The following is a 22,574-nucleotide window of genomic DNA, read 5'->3' as shown; positions in this document are numbered from 1 at the left end:
TTCAGCAGAAAGGCTTTATTTTTCTCTAAGATTAATCCCCCAGAGACACGTTTTCTATGATGCCCAAAGTAAAGAATAGAGGGAGCCACCTCGAAATGCTGGGCGTTATAGCCAAGGTCATGACAACCCCACCCTTCACCTGGAAGCTTACCTGGCACGAGGGGCTCGGCACACACAGGCATCACAGCCAAAGAGGTCCAAAGAAGTAGGTGACATACTTCCCCCCTCATCACATCACCTCCCCTGAACCAAGTATCTACCAATGTCACGTGTTTCCTGCTCCGAAACTAAGACCCTCCATGGGCCTTTGCTCCGGGTCTATATGACAGCAATCAGCGTGGCACCTGAGCATCTTTTCTTGCTAACCCAAGTGTCACCTAGCTGTTAACTAGGTCTTTTTTTTTTTTTCAAAGAAAAGAAAAAGTAATGGCTAATTAATACAAGAAGCCCAGGCAGGCCAAGTGCTCCTGGATGTGGGGTCCTCACGAGTGGGGAAAGATGAGCAAAGACAGCGTCCTCTCGGCTGGAAAGCAGAGCTTCTGAGCTATGCAGTTGCATGAGGGCTCCTTTCCCGCCGGCACTCCCAGTACACCATAAAGGGATGGACGAAGGTCAAGACGGTGGCAAGCACCAGCGTCACGTTCACCTGAGGGTGGGAGGGGGCAGGTGAGGTCCAGAACTCTGAACCGCAGCCACCACCCACAAAGCAGCCAGAATTCCACCAGGAGTGGCCTCTACTTTCTCCTCAGACACTCAGAGTGCCCCAGGGGCAAGACCTCAGTTATTGTTCACTCTGCCCTGCAGAGCAGGGCAGCAGAGGAATACTGTGCCCATTTCCTAGATGAAGAAACAGAGGTCTTGAGAGCACTCACTACAGGCAGGAAACGTCTTTAAAGTCTTAGATTCTCCTTTGGAATTTGTGAGAATTTTACATCCTCCTCCAGAATATGTCCATTTGTTTCCACACACATAACAAATAAATTCTCCCCGGGGCACCTGGGTGGCTCAGTGGTTGAGCGTCTGCCTTTGGCTCAGGGTGTGACCCTGGGGTCTTGGGATTGAACACCTGCTTCTCCTTCTGCCTATGTCTCTATCTCTCTCTCTCTGTCTCTCGTGAATAAATAAAATCCTTAACAACAACAACAAAAATATATATATTTATATATAAATATTTTCTCCCTGAACCTCTAATGCTGTGGACTCTCTTGGAAGCCATGCCATGCTAGTCCTGCAGTTTCGAGTACCCTGGCCATTACGCAGGGTACTCTGCTTACCCCAGTTTGAGAAATCAGACCAAGGATGTACCCAAGTGCAGAAATAGTCCTGCAGGAACCATCTCAGCCAGATTTGGGGCGCCCCCTGCTGGGGCCCCACTGAGCCACCCCAATCCAGATGTCCTCTCTGGTCCAAGGCCAGGCAGGGCCACACCCCCAGCACCCAAGTACTCACATAGAGCGGGTCATTCTGCAGGGGACCCTTGATGAAGGTGAAGATAGGGAACTGGAGCAGAGAGACAATAGCTGATAAGGCCATCACCAGCCCAAAGAGCTTCCCAAAGTGCTCCGAAGGGAAACTGGGGAGAGAGGCAAACCGGGTTCCAGTGAGCTCCCTCCAGGAGGGGCCCAGCCATGGTGGGCCTGTGTCAGCCCCTTGCTCCCAGGTCCCCCATCCTAGGCCTGGCTTCACCCTCCCACACAGCCCTTCCCCCTCCACCTTTGCTTGAGCCACAAAGCACAGAGAAGGCACTGTGCGGGGACCCCGACACAGGTGGGCCTGGAGAGGTCTCAAAGAAAAGACGGACAATGAGCCAATCACTGTGCTGGACCATGAGGCCACAGCAAACGGAAGCAAGAACAGAGTGCCGAGAGCACAAAGAAGGAAGACTCTTTCTGGCTCTCCCCGGGATAGCTGAACCAGAAGTGGGCCTTGGAGGCTGAATAGGAGTTCACCAGGGAGATAGGAGAGGCCGAGAGGAGGGCCCCTACGAAGCCTCAAGTTAGTGAATGTTCTATCCGTCCCGCCAGCCTCTGCCTCTACCTCACTGTCTACACCTGCTCCAGGACCCTGCCTCCCTCACTGGAGCACCACAGGTCCATCCTCACCTCCTGACTTCTTTACCTCCCATGCACGTCCCTTTGCGCCAGCGTGTCCCCGGTGGGGTCAGGCAGCCCAGGCCCACTTACGCCAGGGTGAGGAAGGCGGCATTGCCCCCATACAGGAAGGAGCGACTGATCACTTGCAGGATGAACGTGACATACTGGAGGGGCAGCACGGGCACCGAGGCACAGAGGGCGAAGCCCAGGCATAGCAGGGACGTCAGGGCCAGAGAAGGCACCGCCGAGCGGAGGGCCACCGTCATGGCCGAGGACCCTGGTCCAAAGGGAAGAAGGGGCTGCGTGGAGGCGAGCACGGTGGAGGGCAGAGAGAAGGGGCTGAGCCACTGTCCACCGACCCTCCCAGCCGAATCCCAGCCTCCCACATGCTCATCTCCTATCCGTGCCAAACGGTGGATCATCCACCCCCTAAATGCTATTCAAATGCATCCACCGCTCTCCACACTCCCCATTCAGCCAGCTGCAGGCCTCCACCAGTGCACGCCTGGGTTGTGACAATGTGTGACAATGGCCTCCTACCACCAGCCACATGCTCCGGCCCCTCCAGCTCACAGCCAGGTATGCTGCGGAGCGCTGGAGGTGGGGGGGGCAGGAGACCACAAACAGCCCCCACCAGCCGCCACTCAGGCCAGGCTGCACCAACATCGATCTGCAGCCACACCAAAGAGGAAGGGAGGGAAGGACAGCCAGCCTGCAGCAATAACATTGTTACTAATAGTACCAATACTGGAAGCCAGACATCGTGCAGTAAATACATTTTTAAAATACTAGATACATGTATGTGTACATCGTGTGTGGCATATAGCATACCTACACACAGCGTGTGTATACAGCACTGTTAGGGAATACTATCTTCAGAGGAAAGGAGACACAGATATAAAGCCAAGGAAATAAACTTGGATTTAAAATACCAGTACATTCAAAAAAAATAAAATATAAAATAAAATAAAATACCAGTACAGGGTAGCCCGGGCTTAGCATCGCTTCAGCTGAGGGCGTGATCCTGGAGACCCGGGATCGAGTCCCATGTTGGACTCCCGGCATGGAGCCTGCTTCTCCCTTTGCCTATGTCTCTGCCTCTCTCTCTCTCTCTCTCTCCCTCTGTGTGTGTGTGTGTGTGTGTGCATCTCTCATGAATAAATAAATTAAATATTTTAAAAATAAAATAAATAAAAGAAAAGAAAAATCAGTCCATCTTGGGCTCAGTTGCTTAGGTCTGCCTTCAGCTCAGGTCATGATCCCAGGTCTTGGGATGAAGCCCCACATCAGGCTCCCTGCTCCTTGGGGTCTGCTTCTCCCTCTCCCTATGCTACTCCCCTGGCTTGTTCTCTCTCTAATACATAAAAATCTTAATAAAATAAAATATCAGTAATCTTACCTCTATCCAAGGCCTAAAAGCAGAGATGACCCAAGAGAATTAGACACCCTGGCATCCAGATTGCAGTCTTTATTTTTTTTTAAGATTTTATTTATTTATTCATGAGAGACACAGAGACACAGGCAGAGGGAGAAGCAGGCTTCATGCAGGGAGCCTGATGCAGGACTCGATCCTGGGACCACGGGATCATGCCTTGAGCGAAAGGCAGACGCTCAACCACTGAGCCACCCAGGCGTCCCAAGATTGCAGTCTTTAAATACCATTTCTGACTTAAAGGGACCCAGGATTACTTGGAGAAACAGCTGTTCCAGGGCAGGAAATATACCCCTTGAAACAGCCCCGAACATCTCACTGTGCTGGAAAATGAGACAAATAAGACATTCTCTAAACTTGATGGTGTTGTGTTAAAGCACACTGATTCTCCATCAGTAAAGTTCCCAATAACCAAAGATGGATTGATTTGAGCACATAGAAGATTCGAGATGGAAATGGATTGGAACCCATCAAATATATATATATATATATATGTATATGACTTTAAAAGAGAAACATGAGGGGACACCGGGGTGGTTCAGTCTGTTAATCGTCTAACTCTTGGGTTTCTGCTCAGATCATCATGATGATGATCTTGGGGTCATGAGATCCAGGCCGAGGGACTCCACACTCAGCATGGAGTCTGCTTGAGATTCTCTCTCTCTCCCCCTCTCTCTCCACCCTCCCCTCCCCACACTCCCATGCTGCCTCCCTCTCTAAAATAAATAAATCTTAAAACAGCAAAAAGAATAACAATAAAGAGAAACGACATGAAAAAGTAAATCAATTAAATTAAGTAAAAGAGAAACGACAAGTCATCCCCCCCGGAGGTTGCTAAGGCACCAAGTCATTCTGAAACTGGCACATGGAAGAAAAAAACCAAGCACTTATTTCAGGGCATAAGGTAGTCAATGAGAGAAAGCTTTTCTTTCTAGAGGAACTCTAGCAATTAAAAGCAGAAGGAAAGACAGAAAGAGACAAATGTCCATTTTGCAACCCTAATGAAATAATGGATCCCAGCAGTGATCACCCAGAGCTACTAAAATCATTACCCGTGCAGCTGATGGGAAACTCTGTACCGGGTGGATCAGACTGACAGCGTCTGGACCCACTAATCAATCCTAACATCGTAAGCACAGGGACAGCTGGTGCCGGGGGCCCCGCCGCCCAGAGCCAGAGGACGCCCGCCGCTCCACCTCCGAGGCGCGCTCGCCAAAAAATACTCAACTGCCTCTCCTCAAGCCTCCAATCTGCCTGTTTACGGGAAATACCCAATCAGAAACATTTTTAAGTGACACCAAAGGATGTCAAACCCAATCTGGGAGAAATCTGACAGAACAAATGACCCAGTTTCTTCAACAAATAAACCACCAGAAAAACAAAAGGTAGGGGGGAGGCGAAGGGACGCAGAGATTGAAGATCTAGGAAGGCCCGCAGTCAAATCCACAGTGTAGACCCTGTGTGCATCCTCGTGGGAACAGACTCACCGTGAAAAGGAGTTTCTGAGACAACTGGGGAAATCTGAATGGCAGGTTAGATGGTATTAGGAAATTACTGGTTTTGAGGACACCTGGGTAGCTTAGTGTTTGAGCTTCTGCCTTTGGCTCAGAGCATGATCTTGGGGTGCTGGGATGGAGTCCCCCATCGGGCTCCCCACAGGGAGCCTGCTCCTCCTTCTGCCTGTGTTTCTGCCTCTCTCTGTGTGTCTCTCATGAATAAATAAATAAAATCTCTTTTAAAAAAAGAAATTACTGGTTTTTGGGGTGATAATGATATGATGGTGATGTTTAAATAAGAAGGGCCTTATTTGTGAGAGAAACAGACTGAAGTATTTACAGATGAAATTGTCTGATGCCTGCAATCTGTCTTAAAATACCTCAGTAGGGGTAGGAGCAGCAGTGCCGGGGAAGGGGCGACCTCAGCGCCCCTCTGTTCAACCAGGCAGGTCCGAGGGTCACGTCCACTCTCCGAGGCACAGGCACGGCTGCCTCTGCCCCTTCCCTCCTCTCCCCACTTCAGCACTGTCTCCTCTGCACCCCAGCCCAGCCCAAATTCCTGTCTGGGATTCCTCAGATTCCTCACTCTAGCTCGCTCCTCACCACCCTGACCCCACTATATTCTTGGGCCCTCCTCTTCATCTCCCCACTTCTTGCTCATCCTTCAGGCCTCCACTTTGAAGCCACTTCCTCCAGGAAGCCTTCCAGAACATCAAGGCCATCCTCACCCAAAAAAGGTGAAATGCCCCTTTTTTTGTGTTCCCATCACCCCCTGTGAGCTGAATTCGCAGATGGTGATGCCTGATGACTTGCCCTTCTCTGTTCTCTAGACTGAGAAAGGTGTGAGAGCAAGGACCTAGCCGTCTGGCCCATGGTGGAGTCTGGAACTATGGCTGGCACGTAACTGACACTCAGTGACTAGTGGATGGATGGATGGATAGATGGTGGTGGGTAGATGGATGGATGGATGGATGGATGGACGGACAGATGGATGGACAGATGGATGGATGAACATGTGGACGGATGGGTGGATGGGTGGGTGGACAGTGGATGGACGGGTAGAAGGGTGGGTGGATGAACGGATGGATGGATGGATGGGTGGATGGATGAAGGGATGGGTGGGTGGATGGTGGATGGACGGATGGACAGGTAGACAGGGACAGGTGCGTGGACGGGTAGGTGGATTGTGGATGGACAGGTGAGTGGACGGGTGGGTGGGTGGATGGGTGGATCGATGGGTGAATGGGTGGATGGATGGGTGGATGGATTGGTGGATAGGTGGAAGGATGAATGGATGGACGGCTAGGTGGACGGGTAGATGGGTGAATGGGTGGACGGGTGGGTGGATGGGTGGGTGGACGGTGGACGGGTGAGTGGATGGATGGGTGGGTGAATAGATGGGTGGATGGGTGGACAGATGGGTAGACGGGTGGACAGATGGGTGGCCGGGTGGGTAGACAGGTGGGTGAATGGGTAGACAGGTGGGTGGATGGTTGGGTGGGTGGATGGGTGGGTGGATGGGTGGATGCACATAGAAAGGATCAAGAACAAAAGAGAAAGTGGCTCTGGCTGTGAATGAAGGTTCCTCCCCTCCTGGTCCCCCAACCCTCTGTGCCCCAGGCCTCACCTGTGCTTTTTGCTTCCTTCTGGTACTTCTGCTTGAGCCGGTCCATGAGCAGGCCGTTCCAGGGCGCACACAGCACCCCAAAGAACTGAGTGATGGCGAAGGCATTTGTGTAGGTGCTGACTGCAGAGGGCAAAGGGGGGCTAGGTGGTGAGAAATTTCCAGCACTGCCTTCCAGGGGAGGACTCTCCCAGCCCGCCCTTGCCCTGCCTGTCTCTCCTCCCCGCACCTCTGCTCAGACCTTCCTCGGGACCACACAGCCCTGCTGCGCTCAGAACCCTGGCCTCATGGTTCCAAGTGCCCAGCTGGGATGCAAAGGTAGGCCGCCACACCACATACCTAGTGCTCTGTCACCCCCGGCCAGGTTGGTGAGCAGAGAGTTGAGGGTGCCGATGAAGAGGTAGTGCCACAACTGTATCACGGACAGCCACACCAGGTGCCAGGCAAAGCGCTGTGAAAGCGCATAGCTCCAGAAAGAGCGGGGCTCCTGCTGCTGCTCTGGTCCTGGGGTCTCTGATGGGGAGGAAGGATCTGGGCGTGAGTTCCAAGAAGTAGGGGAGTGTAGAAGGCTCACAGGACCGTCCTGTGGAGCTCGTCCTATGGAGCGAGCTCTCCTCCTCTTGCCTCCCAGACCGCATATGGTGTGTTCTCAGAGCTGCCTGTACCCAGCTTGTCCCACCTCTACAGCTTGGTTACACGGCCCCACCAGCCTGAAGGACCCAGGTCCTCCTGTCTGCTGACACCCCATCTGTCTTTCACAGCTTGGACTCAGTGACACTGCTTGTAGCAGCACTTTCTCAACCAGGACGGTGGAGAGAAGGACAAGGAGAAGAGAATGCGGACTTGGAGGTGAGGGGAGTGTTAGTGCAGCCCGCTCACTGTCTCAGCTGCTCCACGCCCCGTCCCTTGCCGTCCATACCTATCCTGAGTCGGCTCTAGAAACCGCAGCCTGACTCCTTGCTCAGAGTCCAGGTGGGACGTGAATGATGTGTCCTGTTCCTCATCCAGGGCTGACCGGTTTGATCACATTCCCTGGGACATGGACCGGCTGTGATGTCTAGTCTGGGGCCCCCTGCGGCATGCAGGTCTTTCTCTTCCCCGGAGCCTGGCAAGTGCATGTTTTTTTTTGATTTTTGTGAGCTTCCCAGAACCCTGTTCTTGCTTGGACCTTGCCAGCAGTGGGTTTGTGATATGTGTAACCACAGACCCAGAACAGACAGAGGAGGGAAAGGAGGCAGGGCATGGGGAGCGGGTATGACAAGCTGAGGAGAGAAAAAGGAGGGACGGAGAGTGAAGATACAGAAGTCCCGACCCTCTGTGAACCCTCCAGAAAAGGGCGGGTAGGGGGTCGAGAAGACCCTGTGGGTCCTCAAATGGCCTTTGCCTGACTCTGCGTCCCCAGGGCAGCTGCAGTGGCAGAGAACCTGGACTCTAGGGGGGTTTGGGGAGAAGTCAGGCGCTGAAGGGCGGATGGGGAAGCTAGTGGGGCTCACCTTCCTTTGCTGGAGGCACCTCCTTGGACCCCATCTCCAGCTTCTCAGACTCGGCTGTGCTGTTCCCTCTCGCCGTGGTGTCCTTCCCAGAGCACAGGCTATGGACACAGAAGCACTAAGCCTAAGCCGAGCACTGTGAGCTGAGCCCGAGATGCAGGCCACAGGGGACAGCACAGGGGCTCCCAGAGTTCACCTGGAGACACCTTTCAACAGCCCTCATGCCCAGGCCACAGCCCAGACCAGTGAAATCAGAATGTCTGGGCACAGGAGCCAGGCTTCTATATATATATTTTAAAGATTTATTTATTTTAGAAAGAGAACACGAGCAGGGGCAGGGGCAGAGGGAGAAGGAGACTCCTCTCTGAGCAGGGAGCCCGACACAGAGCTTCATCTCATGACCTGAGCCGAAATCAAGAGTCAGACGCCCAACCATCTGAGACACCCAGGTGCCTCCGCCTGACCAAGCTTCCATATTCTTTAAAGCTCTCTAGTGATTCTTTTATGCAGCAAAGTTTGGGAACCACCAGAAGCGTGGGAAGAGTTGGCCAGGCCCAGGTTCGCATCCCAGCTCTGCCTCCCCCTAGCTATGGAGACATGGCTCAGACTGAGCCCTGCTGAGCCTCTTTTTCTCATTTGGAAAACAGAGACAAGGATATTCATCTGAAAGGATAATTGTGCAATGAAATCAGAGGGCACACGGCCAAACAGTAAGCGAGCAACACATCAATGCCTCCCCACCCCCCATGGTGCTGACTGCAAAACATTGCTTCACCTCCCCTGTTCTCCGACCTCTGCAATGGGATCCTGCAGCTCTGACCGGTCCTCCCACCCCTGCATTTGGGCTAGCTTATGAGCTGTTTCCGCCAAGACAACGCAGCAGAACTGGGCCAATTCTGAGAAACTCTGTGCACATCTGCACCGTTTCTTAGAGCCCCAGTGCTAGCCTAATGGAGGACAAGAGCCCTGTGACCCAGATATCTTTGTCACCCTGAGTGACTGCCAGACACACCCCATGTGAGGGATGCCATCCTCACCTGCCAGCCCCTGCCGTAGCCAGCCCACACCAGCTCAGCAGACGACCAGAGGCAAGAGAGTCCTGGCCACGCCCTCCAAATCCATCTCTGATCAGCAGAACTAGCCAGCTACCCACAGACTCATGAAAAACAATAAATGGTCCATGTTTCTGACCACTGACTTTTGGAGTTGTTTGTTACGCAGCAACAGCTAGCCGATACACCCACAGCCTGGTCCTCCCGCCCTGTGATGGGTTTCTTCTGCTCTGCTAGCACTGCATATGTCCCACCCCTGGCTTCCCACCACAGGTCAGGTGGAGGGCTCTGGTTCACCGTCACCAGATCCCAGTCCTTACCCATAACTGTAGTTGGGGGGCAACGGATAGGGGATGTGGCCTCGGGGCATCAGGAGGAAAGTGCGCCCAACATGCCAGGCACTGCAGACCGAAATGAAGATGAAAGAAGCCCGGAGGCTGACACCCTGTTCATAAAGTAGCTGTGGGGGGAGGAGGGAAAAACAAAACAAAAACAAAAACCTCAGCACAACAGCCCTGTTTGTGGCAACATGATTCCCAACATCCAAAAGGTAGAAGCAAACCAAAGGTCCATTTGCAGATAAATGGGGAAACGAACTGGGGCAACGGGATGCCATTCCTGAGAGAGGAGGGGAGTCCTGCACAGGTTATGACAGGGATAAATTAGAGGACATCAGCCAGGCACGAAGGGATCAACACTGCATGCTTCCGCAGAGCAGTCCAAGTCATAGAAACAGAAAACAGAACGGTGCTTGTGGGGGGCTGGGGTGGGGGGACAGGAAGTCACTGTTTAATGGGCACTGAGTTTCTGTTTTGCGAGGTTATAAACAGTCCTGGAGATGGATAGTGGTCATGGTTGCACAACAATGTGAAGGACCTTAATCCACTAAACTGTACCCTTAAAAGTAGTTCCCATGGTAAAATGGTAAATTTTATGTTCTCTGTATTTTACCCAACAGAAAAGTCTGTGTAAGAAGCAGGGACTGGAATCCCCAGTCTGTAATAGGCTCCTGCCCTCCATCCTGAATGCTGATCAAGGATTCCTGACACACACGCTCACCCTCACCCCACAGCTCAGTCAGCAGCAATGGGCAGGGGGGTGCGGGGGGGGGGGCGGTGAGCATCATGTCACCCATCCCCCCAGCCTTATAGACTCTCCTCATGTGGCTTCTCGGAGACCTGCCAGCCCACTGCTTTTTCATCTTATTTTTTTAACAGCAGCCAAGGCCTTCTTCTCAAACAAAACTTCACACAGAAATTCAGCCTATGAAACACATCAGCAGGGAGCGACCCAGTCATCTTCCCTCTCATTCTCTTTGGGGTCCAACATAATACCCCAGAGAACCCCTCAAGGTTCCTTGACACCCAGTTTGAAAACCATTGATCTAGCCTACCTCTTCCTTTTACAGAGGATCAAAGTGAGGTCCAGAGACGTGCGACCAACTGCTCAAGGTCAGGGTCAGCAGCAGAAAGGTCGGAATAAACTAAGAACTAAGATCCTGCTCTGACACTGTCACTCTTTCCAACACTAAGGAGACAAGAGAGAAAGGGAGGCATATCCAGGGGAAGGAGAGGGAACCAGGAAAGGGGCTCTGGTATCAGTGGTAGAGAGGCTTAGTAAGTGCCCCTGGGGCTCAGTCTTGGGATGGCCCTTTAAGCCAAGGTGTTTATGGGACTAAGCTAGTTAGTCTCAGGTCTGGTAGTGACTCCCAGAGATCCTCTTCTCCCCCCCCCCATAGCCCATGGGCTGTGCCAGCCGCCTCTGACCTAACACAAAGCCTGGAGGGAAGTCCCAAGTTGGGCACCTTCAGGTGTCAAGGACCCACACTCTCTTCATTTATTCCACAGTCATCCTTAGTGTCCTGCAGCTGGTGGCCTCATAATCACAGCATGGCTACCATGACTCCAACTATCACATCTTCCCACCACAACATTGAAAAAGAAAAAAGTGGGAAGGGGGACCAAGGAGAAAGGCTTTTTTCTGCTCTGTTCTCACCTTCTATCAGGGAGGGGAAAATGTTCCCTGAACTCTTCTAGGATACACACCTTTCATCTCATTAACAAGGACTGGATAATATGACCACCTTTACCCATCACTAACAAAGGGGGGAAGGATTGCCCCAGTTGGCTTAGATCATTCAAGATTCATCCTCTGGGCTGAGCACCTCCAGATGGAATGATGAGCAATGAAGAAGGTGGAATGGCTGTCAGGTGGCCACTAATAGCACTGGGACAGCGTCTCCCCCTCACCCCCCACATCAGCCTTGAGGAGAGGCCTCTGTGTCTGCTTCTGTTGCTCCCACTGGCCACCTCTCACCTTCCTGTCCAGACCAGAAGCTCACAGGCACAAACACTCCACCCCACGGGGCTCCCAGCCTCCGCCCAACACTGGCCTGAGGGCATCACAACCTCTCCCCAAAACTCCTATGTAGATGTAAAGAGCTTCATCACTACCAGGTGAAGCTCCAGAGCCAGACAGGCCTGGGCTCAAGTTCAAGTGTCATGTTTACTAGCTGCAGGAGGGCTAAAGGAAAGAAATCAGGCGAAGTTCACAAGACAAGTGCCTGCCACACAGAAGCGGGTGATAAATGCTGCTCGCTGGTGTTTCTTACCTTGATGACAAGGAAGACCGCCGAGGAGGAGTCAAATGCCCCGTTGTAGAGGGTGATGATAGTCGAGCGGTGTTTGCCAAAGAGGTTCCCAACCTGGAGAACACAGGAGTCACTCATTCTTCCTGAGACGGTACTTCCTGTCCACGGGGCACGGGCCAGGCCCTCATTGTACGCAGACCCACCTCATCCGAGGAGCTGCGGCCCTGGCTCAAGCCAGCCCCACTGGAGTAGCCGATGCAGAGCAGTGCTTCTCCCTCCCTCCACCCGCCCCTACCTCCGGCCTGGTGCCTGGGGTCAGGGTGGGCTCCTACCTGCAGATTGGTGATGAGAAACAGGATGCCTCCGACGGTGAGCATGGGCATGGCCAGGAAGAGCAGCAGGGCCGAGTCTAGGACAATCAGAGACAGAGGAGGGGTGGAGTCCTAGTGGAACCCAAACATGGAGCCCCACACTCTGGCTCCCACCGGCTCCCAAATTCCAACAATCCTGAGCTTCTATCTGGCCCCAGTTCTCGCCAGCCTTCTAGCATCCTTTGAGGACCTCAAGAGAGTAGTCAGGGCTACGCCAAATGTCCCTGCAGGGGGACCCTACAGAAGTCTCCTGAACCACCTTCCTCCCCACCAAAGGCGCTCCTCAGTCCGCAGCAGGCCTGCATGTCCACAGGGAGAGGCAAGACTCAAAGTGAAGCCACTGCTGCCTCTCCTCACTAAACCACAAGCAGCCCCTCCGTTCACGCTGGACACTGTTTGGGAGGGAAGCCTGGCTTTGGCCCCAAGCGCAGCCTCTAATTCACTGCAGGACTTTGAGCTGGATTCTGAGTCTGTGACTCGGTTACCTCGTCTGTTAAATGGAAATAACAGTCCTTGCTCTTCCTATCTCATGGGGTGCTGTGAGATCCGAGCAAGAAACAGCCATGGATTGTGTTTCCCTGGTCCATTAAACTCAGAGCACCTCCTCTGTGCCAGGCACCATGCTTGGCCAGCGGAACCAAGACACCAGGAAAGAACGCTCCCCACTGTGGGTCTTGGCAAGGCATCTCTCTCCCGCCCGTCTTCTCTACACAATGGAAGGAGGAGAATGAACCGGGCTGAAATTCCCAGACTTTGAGAGATTTCCACGTTCATGAACCAGTAATATTTGAAACGAAAACTTTTGACTGCAATAGGACTGCCAACTTTTGCCCCACTAATTGAGGATACTTTCAAAAACAACCATCCTTCATACTATCATTCTGCTTTTAAAAAGAGAACACATAAAACAATTTTTAAAAAAGAGAACACATTAACACATACAAAAGGAAGGATGTAAGCTTTCGAATAAATTCTCTCTGAAGCAACCCCTTCACTGTCATTTTTTGCATTTCTCAGTAACTACACTGGTTTCACTGACTAGCAACAACTCCCCCAAAGATTCTCTCAAGCTCAAAGCCTGGGGGATCTCTGAACAATGGTGGGGGTCAGGGTGTCCTGCCCATCACCTCTGCACCTGCCTCACTACCAGGGGCCCCTGCCTTGTGTCCCTCCCACCCCTCTGACAGCACTTACCTGCAGAGGTGAAGGCTATGGTGAGTGTGGCGGTGGTGTACAGAAATCTGAAACATACAACGAGAGATGGAAAATGTTGTCAAAAGGGCAGAGCAGATAGAGCCAAGGCGCTCCCACTTGGGGTCCCAACAGCCAATTCCTTGGAGAAAGGGATTAGTGCCTGGTCTACAAAGCAAAGCTTTGAGTTCTAATTCCTCCTTGCTGTGTGGCCTCGGGTAAGGCACTGCCCTTCTCTGGGCCTCAGCAGCCTTTTCTAGAAAAGGAAATGATTGGACAGATGTAGAAATCCCAGGGTGCTGTGATGTCAGGACTGCAATCCCAAGGTTATGGGGACCTCTTAACAGTTTGGGAATCTCACAAGGCATGGGGTAATAGAAGCAGTGCCCAAGTGTGATATTCTGATTTATAATAGGAAATATCTGTTTGCCCCTTGTCCCCAGTGCCTGACAGAAGGCTCCTGAAATCCCTGTAAAGTCTTCAGTGATAAGAGCACTAAGAGCATCTTTGTTCTGATCAGGTGACTCTGGGTTCCTGGATGGCTCCTGATTAGGCCCATCACCAGAAAGACCTAGCCACAACTAGAAACTTGGAATTTCCAGCCCACCCACCCCCACTTTTGCAAAAGGGAAAGAGGCTGGAAATGGTTAATAACTGATCAAGCCTACCTGAGGACAGCTTCCAGGCTGGTGTATACAACCACATGCCCGGAGGATGATATACCCCAGACACCACCAGAACAAAAGGTTTAGTCCTATGCACTGAACCTTCCCAGACTTCACTCTACATATCTCCTCATCTGGCTATTTATCTGTATCCTTTATCATATCCTTTAACAGACTGGTAAACACAAGCAAATGTTTCCTTGAGTTCCGTGAGTTGTTCTAGAAAATAATCCAATCTAAGGGAAAGGAGGTCATGGGGACTTCAGGTTTGTAGCCAAGCCAGACCAAAGTTGTGGGTAACCTGAGGACCTACCACCTGTGACTGGCATCTGAAGTGGGGGCCGTCTCATGGGACCCAGCCCTCAACCTGTAGGATCTAAGGCTCTCTCCTGGTAGAAGGCATCAGAACTGAGTTGCACTGCAGGACACCCAGCTGGTGTCACAGAACTGCATGGGGTGGGGAGACTCCACGCACAAGTGGTGAGTGGATATGTCAGAAGTAGAGTCTTCTATTGAAAGTCAAGGAGAGGGCAGCCCAGGTGGCTCAGTGGTTTAGCTCCACCTTCAACCCAGGGCCTGATCCTGGAGACCTGGGATTGAGTCCCATGTTGGGCTCCCTGCATGGAGCCTGCTTCTCCTTCTGCCTGTGTCTCGGTCTCTGTCTCTCTCTATCTCTCATGAATAAATGAATAAATAAATTAAAAACCTTTTTTAAAAAAGGAATAAAAAAATTTTTAAAAGAAAGTCAAGGAGAACTGCAAGAGGAGATATGTAGGATTTCCCAATATTGTTGGGGTCAGTAGAGTGGGATTTGCTAGAATGGCTCAGGCTCAAAGAGGCATGTGCTTCGAGAAGAGAAAGGGGATGAAGAGCCCCTGGCTCCTGGGTGGCCATGTGGTGACCCATCGGGTGGGGCAGCAGGTGCACGGCCACCATCCACTAGAGGGAAAAGTCACCAGTTTGGAAATCAGAAATGGATCCACCTCCCGGGAAGCGGGTCCAGGGGATCCACAGAAGTGCAAACTAATAAGCAAATGCCAAAAGATACAAGTTCAAGGTCACCGCGATCCATAATAGCTAAAACAAAATTAAAAGAGAGCGCCAGGTCAGACATGCAGGCTAGACCAAGGTCAGACCTGGGTTAGTCTGGGCTTTGGCCATTACCCTCGAAGTCACCCCCAAGGGGAAAATAGGCAGGAGCAACAGAAAGTGTCTCTAAGACCTCTGGTCCCCAAGGAGGTAGTCAGTGTGGGAGGAGGACGAAACTGAACCCGGGGCGGGCGGGGGTGGATGGTGAGGTGTTGCTACATTTTGGTTTTGTGAATGGATATCCTCAGCTTCCCAGAGAACCCTTCCTGCGACAGAGGGGGACAGTGGCCACTTTGTGGGCTGTGTCTCGGGTTCTGAACGCTGCAGAGTGTCAAGCTCATCTGGGTTGATGCAAGACCTGGAGCTCACTATGCAACAGTCACACATGGCCGCGCGTGATCCACACACACACACAGGAGGTTACGCTTGGCCTGGACTGCAGCCACTGTAAGGTCCACGTCCCCCTCCAAAGGGAACATACCAGATGGAGCAGCCTAGACGCTTTGCACGCCAGCCCTGTGCGCATGGCTTGACGGCGACCTGCGCCCAGGTCACAGGAGATGCTGTGGCGAAGGGGGGCCCTTACATGCAGGCACCCCATTAAAACCCACTGCCGCAAAAAGGAAAAAAAACAGTTTGGGAAGGCTTACTGAATTTGCCGGCTCAGTTTCCCCTCCTGGGTCTTAGAGATGCTAATAATTATATTATGTTAATTAACAAAAGAATGGGGACAGGCAAGAGATTGGTCTCAGGAGGGTAGAAACTTTTCAACAGTTATTAAAGAACAAGGTGAATAAAGTAACTATTGATGGGAGCGGAACAGAGAGGAAACAGAGGAGAGTGGAGGGTTCACCCCCACTGGGTGGAAATCTCCAGATGGTTATAGAGATGTGGGATAAATGAAATGGACAGCTATCGGGTTTATTAAAAAAAAAAGTGTTAATAACTACAGCACTGCCGAAGGCTGGGTGGGCCAAGGGGATGCCTGCCCGCCCAAAGCATTAAAGTGCTAGCAACCAAACCCAGCCCAGCCCAGTCTGTTTGTCCCCATTTCAAAAAAAAGAAAAAGAAAGAAAAAGAAAGTTAAAAGCCAGAAGACAGAGAGATCACAATGAGAAACCCAACCAGCAATTGCTGGGGCCAGCGGTTGGGCAGATTCATCAGCTTTGAGGCTGCCAGGAGGCTGGGCTCCCTTGACACTACCCCTCACCTTGGCCCAGAGCCTTCTGCACTGGAGTGGGCAAAACGGGCAGGGGGTGGCGAAGTTTCCAGGGCTCCTTGACCAGGGGACCAAACTCCCTGGAATAGCCCAGACGCTGGCTTCAGGCAGGATGAATCTTCCTGGTTTTTGGAAGCCGGAAGGTTGAGACAAGCTCCCCAGAAAGAAGTTGTCTCCTTCCCCTGATGTTTCACGAAACTAGACACCCCGTCTGGCCCAGAACACTTCCCCTACCTGACGGTAGAAACCCCTTGCTGCCCACTCCTGAGGAGGCTGCTGGTACAAGGGTCAGGGTGGGGGCGCCCAGGGGGCTCAGCCAGTTAGGCCTCTGCCTTCAGCTCAGATCATGATCTCAGGGTCCCAGGATCAAGCCCCATGTCCTCTGGCTCCCTGCTCAGCGGGGAGTCTGCTCGTCCCTCTCCCTCTGCCCATCCCCCTGCCCCTTGCTCTCTCTCTCTAATAAATAAAATCATAAAAAAAAAAGGAAGGTCAGGGTTACTGGAAGAAAGGGAAACGTTTATAGGAGAACTGGTACAATTGAAGAGGCTGTGGGAGGGGGCTGCCTCTTGGCTGCACAACTCTATATGGGGATGGACACCTCCCAGCTAGCACTGTGGGACAGGAGGCAGGTAAATCTGCCCTGCGTGTCAACTGGACTTGTGAAATGGGAGCCAGTGAGACCAGGGAGACCAGTGAGCCCAGACAGAGTGGAAAAGAAGCCAGAATGCTGGTAAGGGACGAACTCTCGGCGCAGTAACCCTCTGGGGAGCCCAAACTGGGCCTTATGGCAAAAGTCTGCAGTCACCTCCCAGCAACTGCAGGTAGCCTGGACAACACCATTCCCATTTCCAGGGCATTTACTGTCTTGCTATTGGACATTAATTGAATCCACACAGATAACTGAAGTACATAAAATGATCTTCAAACATGAAAGACTCACAATGTCTAGGATGATATCGGAGAAATGCTCTAACGGCGATGGCAATCCCCAGAAGAATTCCATGCTAAAAATAGCAATGGTTAGACAGGATCATGTTGCGGGGAGGGGTGGGGGTTGCAAGGAGGAGACACCATGAATGGGGAGGCTTTTGTCCCCTAGGACTGACTCTGGAATTCTACTGTCACTTGGACAGCGTCCCTATAAGGAATCCTCGATTGACCAATACAGAGCTCCTTGGCCATCCTCCAAGGCGAGTGGACACCACCACCCTGTTTGTATATGTGCTGCCGAAGCAAGCACACCACCACCCTGTTTGGAAGGCCACCACGCTGATCCAAAAAGTTAAAAACAGATCAGCTCAGTGGGCTGAATGGACTGAATGCCGCCGTCCTAGGAGAGCGGAAAGAAATCTACCATGGAAAAGGCCCCTACATTCAGGTTCTTACGGACCCCACGCAGTGGCCAATGGCCACAGTGGTCTGGCCATTGGATCACACAGGAGGGCAATAGAAACCTGGCCATACGAGGCATAGCCTATGGAAATCACTGTGACATTTGAGGGGTCCACTCAAATGGGAGAACTAGTACATTCAAATAGGCTTTATGTGAAGTGGTTGCCTCTCTTTTATCTGACTGTGTTATGGGGGATTAACCTTCTGTCTGAGTGAGTAATGTTTCCCCTCTTAGAACTGTGGTTAGGGGACTTTGTGCAGGGGTCACAGGACCACAGCAGCCACTATAACGGCTGGAAGCAGGGGTGATTCATAAGCAAGAAACTAACTATGTTTTGAACCATTATGTTAAGGTTCCTAAGTGCCTGGTGGGGCAGGATGCACCTTCCCTCTATCTGCCAAAATTGGGACAAGCAGGGAATGCAGCTATCTTGCCTGGTGGGAAAGACAGCTGCTAGCTCTGCTAGGGCTTGTCCCACCTGAAAGGGAGTGGATTGAAGGGGAACCTGCAGGACGTGTATTCCAGACCAGCACAGTACCCGAACCTAAAGTCCCCTCCAAAGGTGGAAGAGTTACAGTATGGACGGAGAGAAAGAAAATTCGAGAATAAGTGAATGAATAAGCGCTTTCTATAATGAGGGAAATTCAGTATCACATGAGCACTTCGAAAGGCTCAGCAAAAGAAAGATATTGTCTCTTTGCTCGATTATACCAGATGTCTGAAGGGTACAGGGATATATATCGCTGAGATCACTCCTGCTTTTGGAACCTGACAAGGTTGAACAGAAGCCTCTAAGCATAAATGGCCCTGGGAGACACTTTCAGATGGTATGTTGATGGACTGGATAGTTATTAATGACTCAATGTGTTTCTGTTAAGGCACCGGTACATTTGACCTTTAACTGCTTCTTCTAGGGAAGGAATCTATGTTCAAAGACCAGAGGCTGCGATGTGATATTGTGGTTTATACTAAAAAATACAGGACACCTGGGTGGCCCAGTGGTTGGGCGTCTGCTTGGGCTCAGGTCATGATCCCAGAGTCCAGGATTGACTCCCACATCCGGCTCCCTGTAAGGAACCTGTTTCTCCCTCTGCCTATGTCTCTGCCTCTCTCTCTCTCTCTCTCTCTCTCGTAAATAATTTTTTTAAAAATCTTCATACTAAAAAATACATATTTGGTCTTTATCCTGGGTCCCTGATACAGGGCTCCTAAAACCCTTGTAAACTCCATGATAAGAGCACTAGGTGCATTTTTTGTTCCAGTGGGGTGATTCTAGTAGGTTCCCAGATGGCTCCCTGATGGGGATTGGTCACCAGAAAGACCAAGTCATAATTGGAAGTCTGGGACTTTTCCCACTCCTCTAGAGAGGGGAGAAGGGCTGGAAATGGTTAATAATTGATAGAGCCTACATGAAGAAGCCTCCATAAAATCCCCATAGGATGGGGCTCAGAGAGCTTCCAAATCTATATGCTTTCATCTCTATCCTTCATCATATCCTCTAATAAACCGGTAAACACAAGTGTTTCCCTGAGTTACGTGAGCTGTTCTACCAATAACCCAGTCCAAGAGGGACAAGCTCATGGGAACCTCTGATCTATAGCCAAGTCAGACAGAAGTTGTCTGGGGACCTACCAGCTCGCAATCTGCATCTGAAGTGGGGGGCAGCCTTGTAGGACCCAGCCCTTAACCTGCAGGATCTGACTCACTCTCTCCAGGGAGACGGTGCCAGAATGGAGTTAAACTGTAAGACACCCAGCAGATGTCATGGAACTACTTGGTGCAGGGGAAAAACCCACATATTGGGTGACCAGATGTGTCAGAAGTGAAGTGTTCTATGTGAAAGTTAAAGAGAAACCCAGGAAAGACCACGTTTTTCTTAACATACTAAGGCTGAAGAGGAGGAAGGAGACAAAAGAAGGGGTGAGAAGAAGAGGGGACAGGGAGTTCAAAGACCAGGAGAGACTGAAAGTCATAAACACCCAATGGCTTCGAGAGCAGAAACTTGCTTTATCAGCCAGCCCTCCCTCTGAGGACTCATTTCCCATACATCTGCCAGGAGGCACCTGCTCTGGGTCCTATTAAGGCCTTGGCAGGTCGCTGCTTATTGCGGAAGCTGCCAGCTGCAGCGGTACCCTTTATAAATGAGATGAGGTCCTTGACCCTCGGTGAAGTCCCCACCATCTCCGCTCTAGTCAGGGGGTCAGGAAAGCCCACCATCAGGGATACCCAGGAGGCCTTAGTCTGTCTCTGGGGAATGACATGGGGGTGGGGGGGATGACAATTAAGCCTGATGTAAGGCCTGGTAGGATCCCTGGTGTAAAAGCAGAGTGACAATTTTCACTTCCACTATTTCAACCCAAGCATCCAGCCAGCCCTCACGGGAAGTAGGCCTGGGCTCCAGCTCAGTTTGAATACGCATCCACATGGAACAGAGGAAAAGGAAAGGGGAGCGGGAGTGCAGAGAAGAGGGTGGGTCTAGACAGAGTCCACATCTTGGCTGCTTCTGACAGCTGCCCCTCCCTCCATGCACCGCCACTGCCAGGGGAATTCCTCTTGCCTATCCCTACCCAGGTGGGGCCTTTGGAAGACTTACATGGCTAGGAGACGGGCCACGGTGGTCTTGAATCTGTCAAAGATGAAGCCAGCGGGGAACGTCATAAAGTTGTTCATGAAGGACCCCAGGGTGAAGATGAGTGAGAACCTCTCATCCTGGGCTTTGCAGTCTGGAGGAAAGAAAGGGAGATCTCAGGGAGTCGAAATGTGACAGCTCCCAATGACCCCTCAGGGGCTGGTACTTCCCTCCCTAGGCACCTCGGGGACCAAGGCTAGGGAGTCAGTGAGGAGAGGCTGACACTCCTTTCCTCCCACCGGCTCGCAGGCAGAGAGGCTAGCAGCAGGGTGGAGCCCTCCCACCCCTTCCTACTGCCTGGGAACCACACTCTGCTTCCCTAGAGAAGCCTCTTACCAGCCGGCCCAGAGACATTGCCCATCAGCGGGGCCTCCGGTTTGCATAGCTCCTCAAAGTAATGCTCTGTTTTGAAGACAAACACCAGTGATGCCCAGCCGAAGAGGATTCCAGAAAAGCCAAGGCATTCCAGTAGCCCTGTCAGCAGGGTGGCCACTCGAAGGGGCAGACCCTGGCCTGGCATGGCCCGAGGTGGAGCTGATCCCCAAATCTCACTGGGGGCCTCCCCGGCTGACCACAGGAGCTTCAAGCGCTGGCCTTTGGGCACTTGGAAAATTCCTCTGGCAAGCCCTTCTGTTCAAGGAGGCTCTGGCTCTGGCTTTTCTCCGGCCTGGGCAAAAAGCAGCCGTGGGCAGTTCTCTGGATCCTGTAAAACCAAAGCAGAGGCCGCTTGGTCCAGGGAGCTTGTGGGAAAGGTAAAAGTGGACAAAGAGTCCTGGGAGGTGCAGAAAGGGGCCAGCTGTTCCAACAGCTGCACAAAGCCTCCCCACCCCACAACGGCAGCATGTGGGGGGCACACACACTGAGCCCAGTCCTAGAGACTGACCACAAAAATAGAAACAGCGCTGAATTGGGGGGGGGGGCGGTCCTCAGGGTGTCAAAGCAACCTGGCGAAGTTGGCTGCCTCGTTTTGTCCAGTTTACCCCACAAGGAATATAAAGGTCCAGAGAGGGTGTTGTCAACTTGCCCGAGGTCACATGGGCTGGGTAGTCACAACACAGGCCAGTCTGCAGCCCAAAATATCCAAGTCCAACAGGGCCCTCCGTGACCTCCCGCGTGTCACCCGCTGCCGGAGGGGCCCCGCGCCCCCCTGTGCCCCCCTGCGCCCCCCTGCGCCCCTGCCCCAGCGCCCTACCCGCAGGCCTCCTCGCCGCCGCCGGCCTCCCGCGCGCCTCGGGGATTCGCGCCTCCGCGCCCCTCCCAGCCCCGCCCTCAGCCCCGCGCGTCCGGAAGGGCCCCGACCCGGGGCGGCGTCGGGGGAGGTCCGCCCGCCAGCCCGTCCGCCCGCCGCCCGCCGCCCGCCGCCCGCCGCCCGCGCTTCCTCTCTCCCCGCCTCCCCGCCTGGCGCGCGCCCCGGCCGGCGCTGGGATCGTCCCGTTATCTCCCCGCCACCCCAGCCGCGCCCGCTCTCGGCCCTCGGGAGCCTCCCGGCCCCTTCGCCTCTACCCTCCCCCACCCCCCAACCAAACTCGCTTCAAAACCGTGGCTCGCAAGGGGAGACCCACGGAGAAGAGCAGGAGAAGAGCACGAAGGCCCGGCGCGCGCGGGGAGACGCGGGGAGACGCGGGGAGACGCGGCCACCTGCCCACGCCCGCGCGTCCTCCCGCAGGTGCCTCGCCTCGCCCGCTTGGGAGGCCCCGGGGTGCACCTGTGCCCGCCAGCTCCGACCTCCGACCTCCGTCCTGATCTCAGGCTCCCAGGGCTGCCAGCAAACCCCCAGCACAGAATCGGAGAGCCCCGGGCAGGACTCAACAGCTTTCCAGAACCGACCCCCCCCACACACACACACACACCCCGCCCTGGTGGGGTGCCCCTGCCTTTTCACCCACAAGCCTCCCTTTGATTACTCCCTGCCTCACCCCCAGCCCAGGTTCTGAAAGAACAGACTGTGTTGATTAAGTATTCATTCATTGCTCCATTTCTTATTAATCAAAGACATATATAATTGCCCATTGGAGCTTGTGATCAGCGTGAGAAAGGCAGCTGAACCAGCTGTGTTGTTATCATTCCAGCCCAGAGCAAGGGAGCTGACTGCTTCCTTGGCCTGTGAGGCCATTTCCCCCATTAAAAGCTGACTTTGGGGGAGAGGTTCTTGCATATCGCATGCAGTCTGCAGACCTCCACACCCAGGCTTCTGGATGCCCCCTGGAGCCAGGGACTCATGCTATTCCAAGCCCACACTT

General features: G+C 52.8%; 1 protein-coding gene and 1 long non-coding RNA gene across 3 annotated transcripts; one reads left to right on the top strand and one right to left on the bottom strand.

Annotated features, from left to right (window-relative positions):
• On the bottom strand, window positions 1-21,599 carry SLC43A3 (solute carrier family 43 member 3). Of its 2 annotated transcripts, none has more exons than XM_055301268.1 (13): window positions 21,527-21,599; window positions 20,671-21,037; window positions 20,299-20,428; window positions 13,343-13,389; window positions 12,110-12,186; window positions 11,799-11,891; window positions 9,508-9,647; window positions 8,139-8,236; window positions 6,985-7,158; window positions 6,649-6,768; window positions 2,184-2,370; window positions 1,450-1,573; window positions 1-646 (listed from the first exon to the last, which is right to left on the bottom strand). In XM_055301268.1, exons 2-13 carry the CDS (start codon window positions 20,852-20,854, stop codon window positions 545-547), a joined length of 1,476 nt encoding a protein of 491 aa, XP_055157243.1. In that variant the 5' UTR covers window positions 20,855-21,037; window positions 21,527-21,599; the 3' UTR covers window positions 1-544. The 2 variants fall into 2 exon arrangements, with proteins under 2 accessions (XP_055157243.1, XP_055157244.1); XM_055301269.1 differs by lacking the exon at window positions 21,527-21,599 and adding an exon at window positions 21,218-21,300.
• LOC129494394 (uncharacterized) lies at window positions 6,784-7,753 on the top strand. The gene is made up of 3 exons (XR_008661335.1): window positions 6,784-6,963; window positions 7,407-7,494; window positions 7,654-7,753. It is a non-coding gene; the product is annotated as an uncharacterized LOC129494394 (long non-coding RNA).
• Window positions 21,600-22,574: the final 975 nt, after the last annotated feature.

The sequence above is a fragment of the Nyctereutes procyonoides genome, unplaced genomic scaffold (genome assembly GCF_905146905.1).
Source record: "Nyctereutes procyonoides isolate TBG_1078 unplaced genomic scaffold, NYPRO_anot_genome, whole genome shotgun sequence".
Lineage (NCBI taxonomy): Eukaryota > Metazoa > Chordata > Mammalia > Carnivora > Canidae > Nyctereutes > Nyctereutes procyonoides.
Note: the sequence above shows the minus strand (reverse complement) of the source record. Positions and strands in the feature narration are given on the sequence as shown.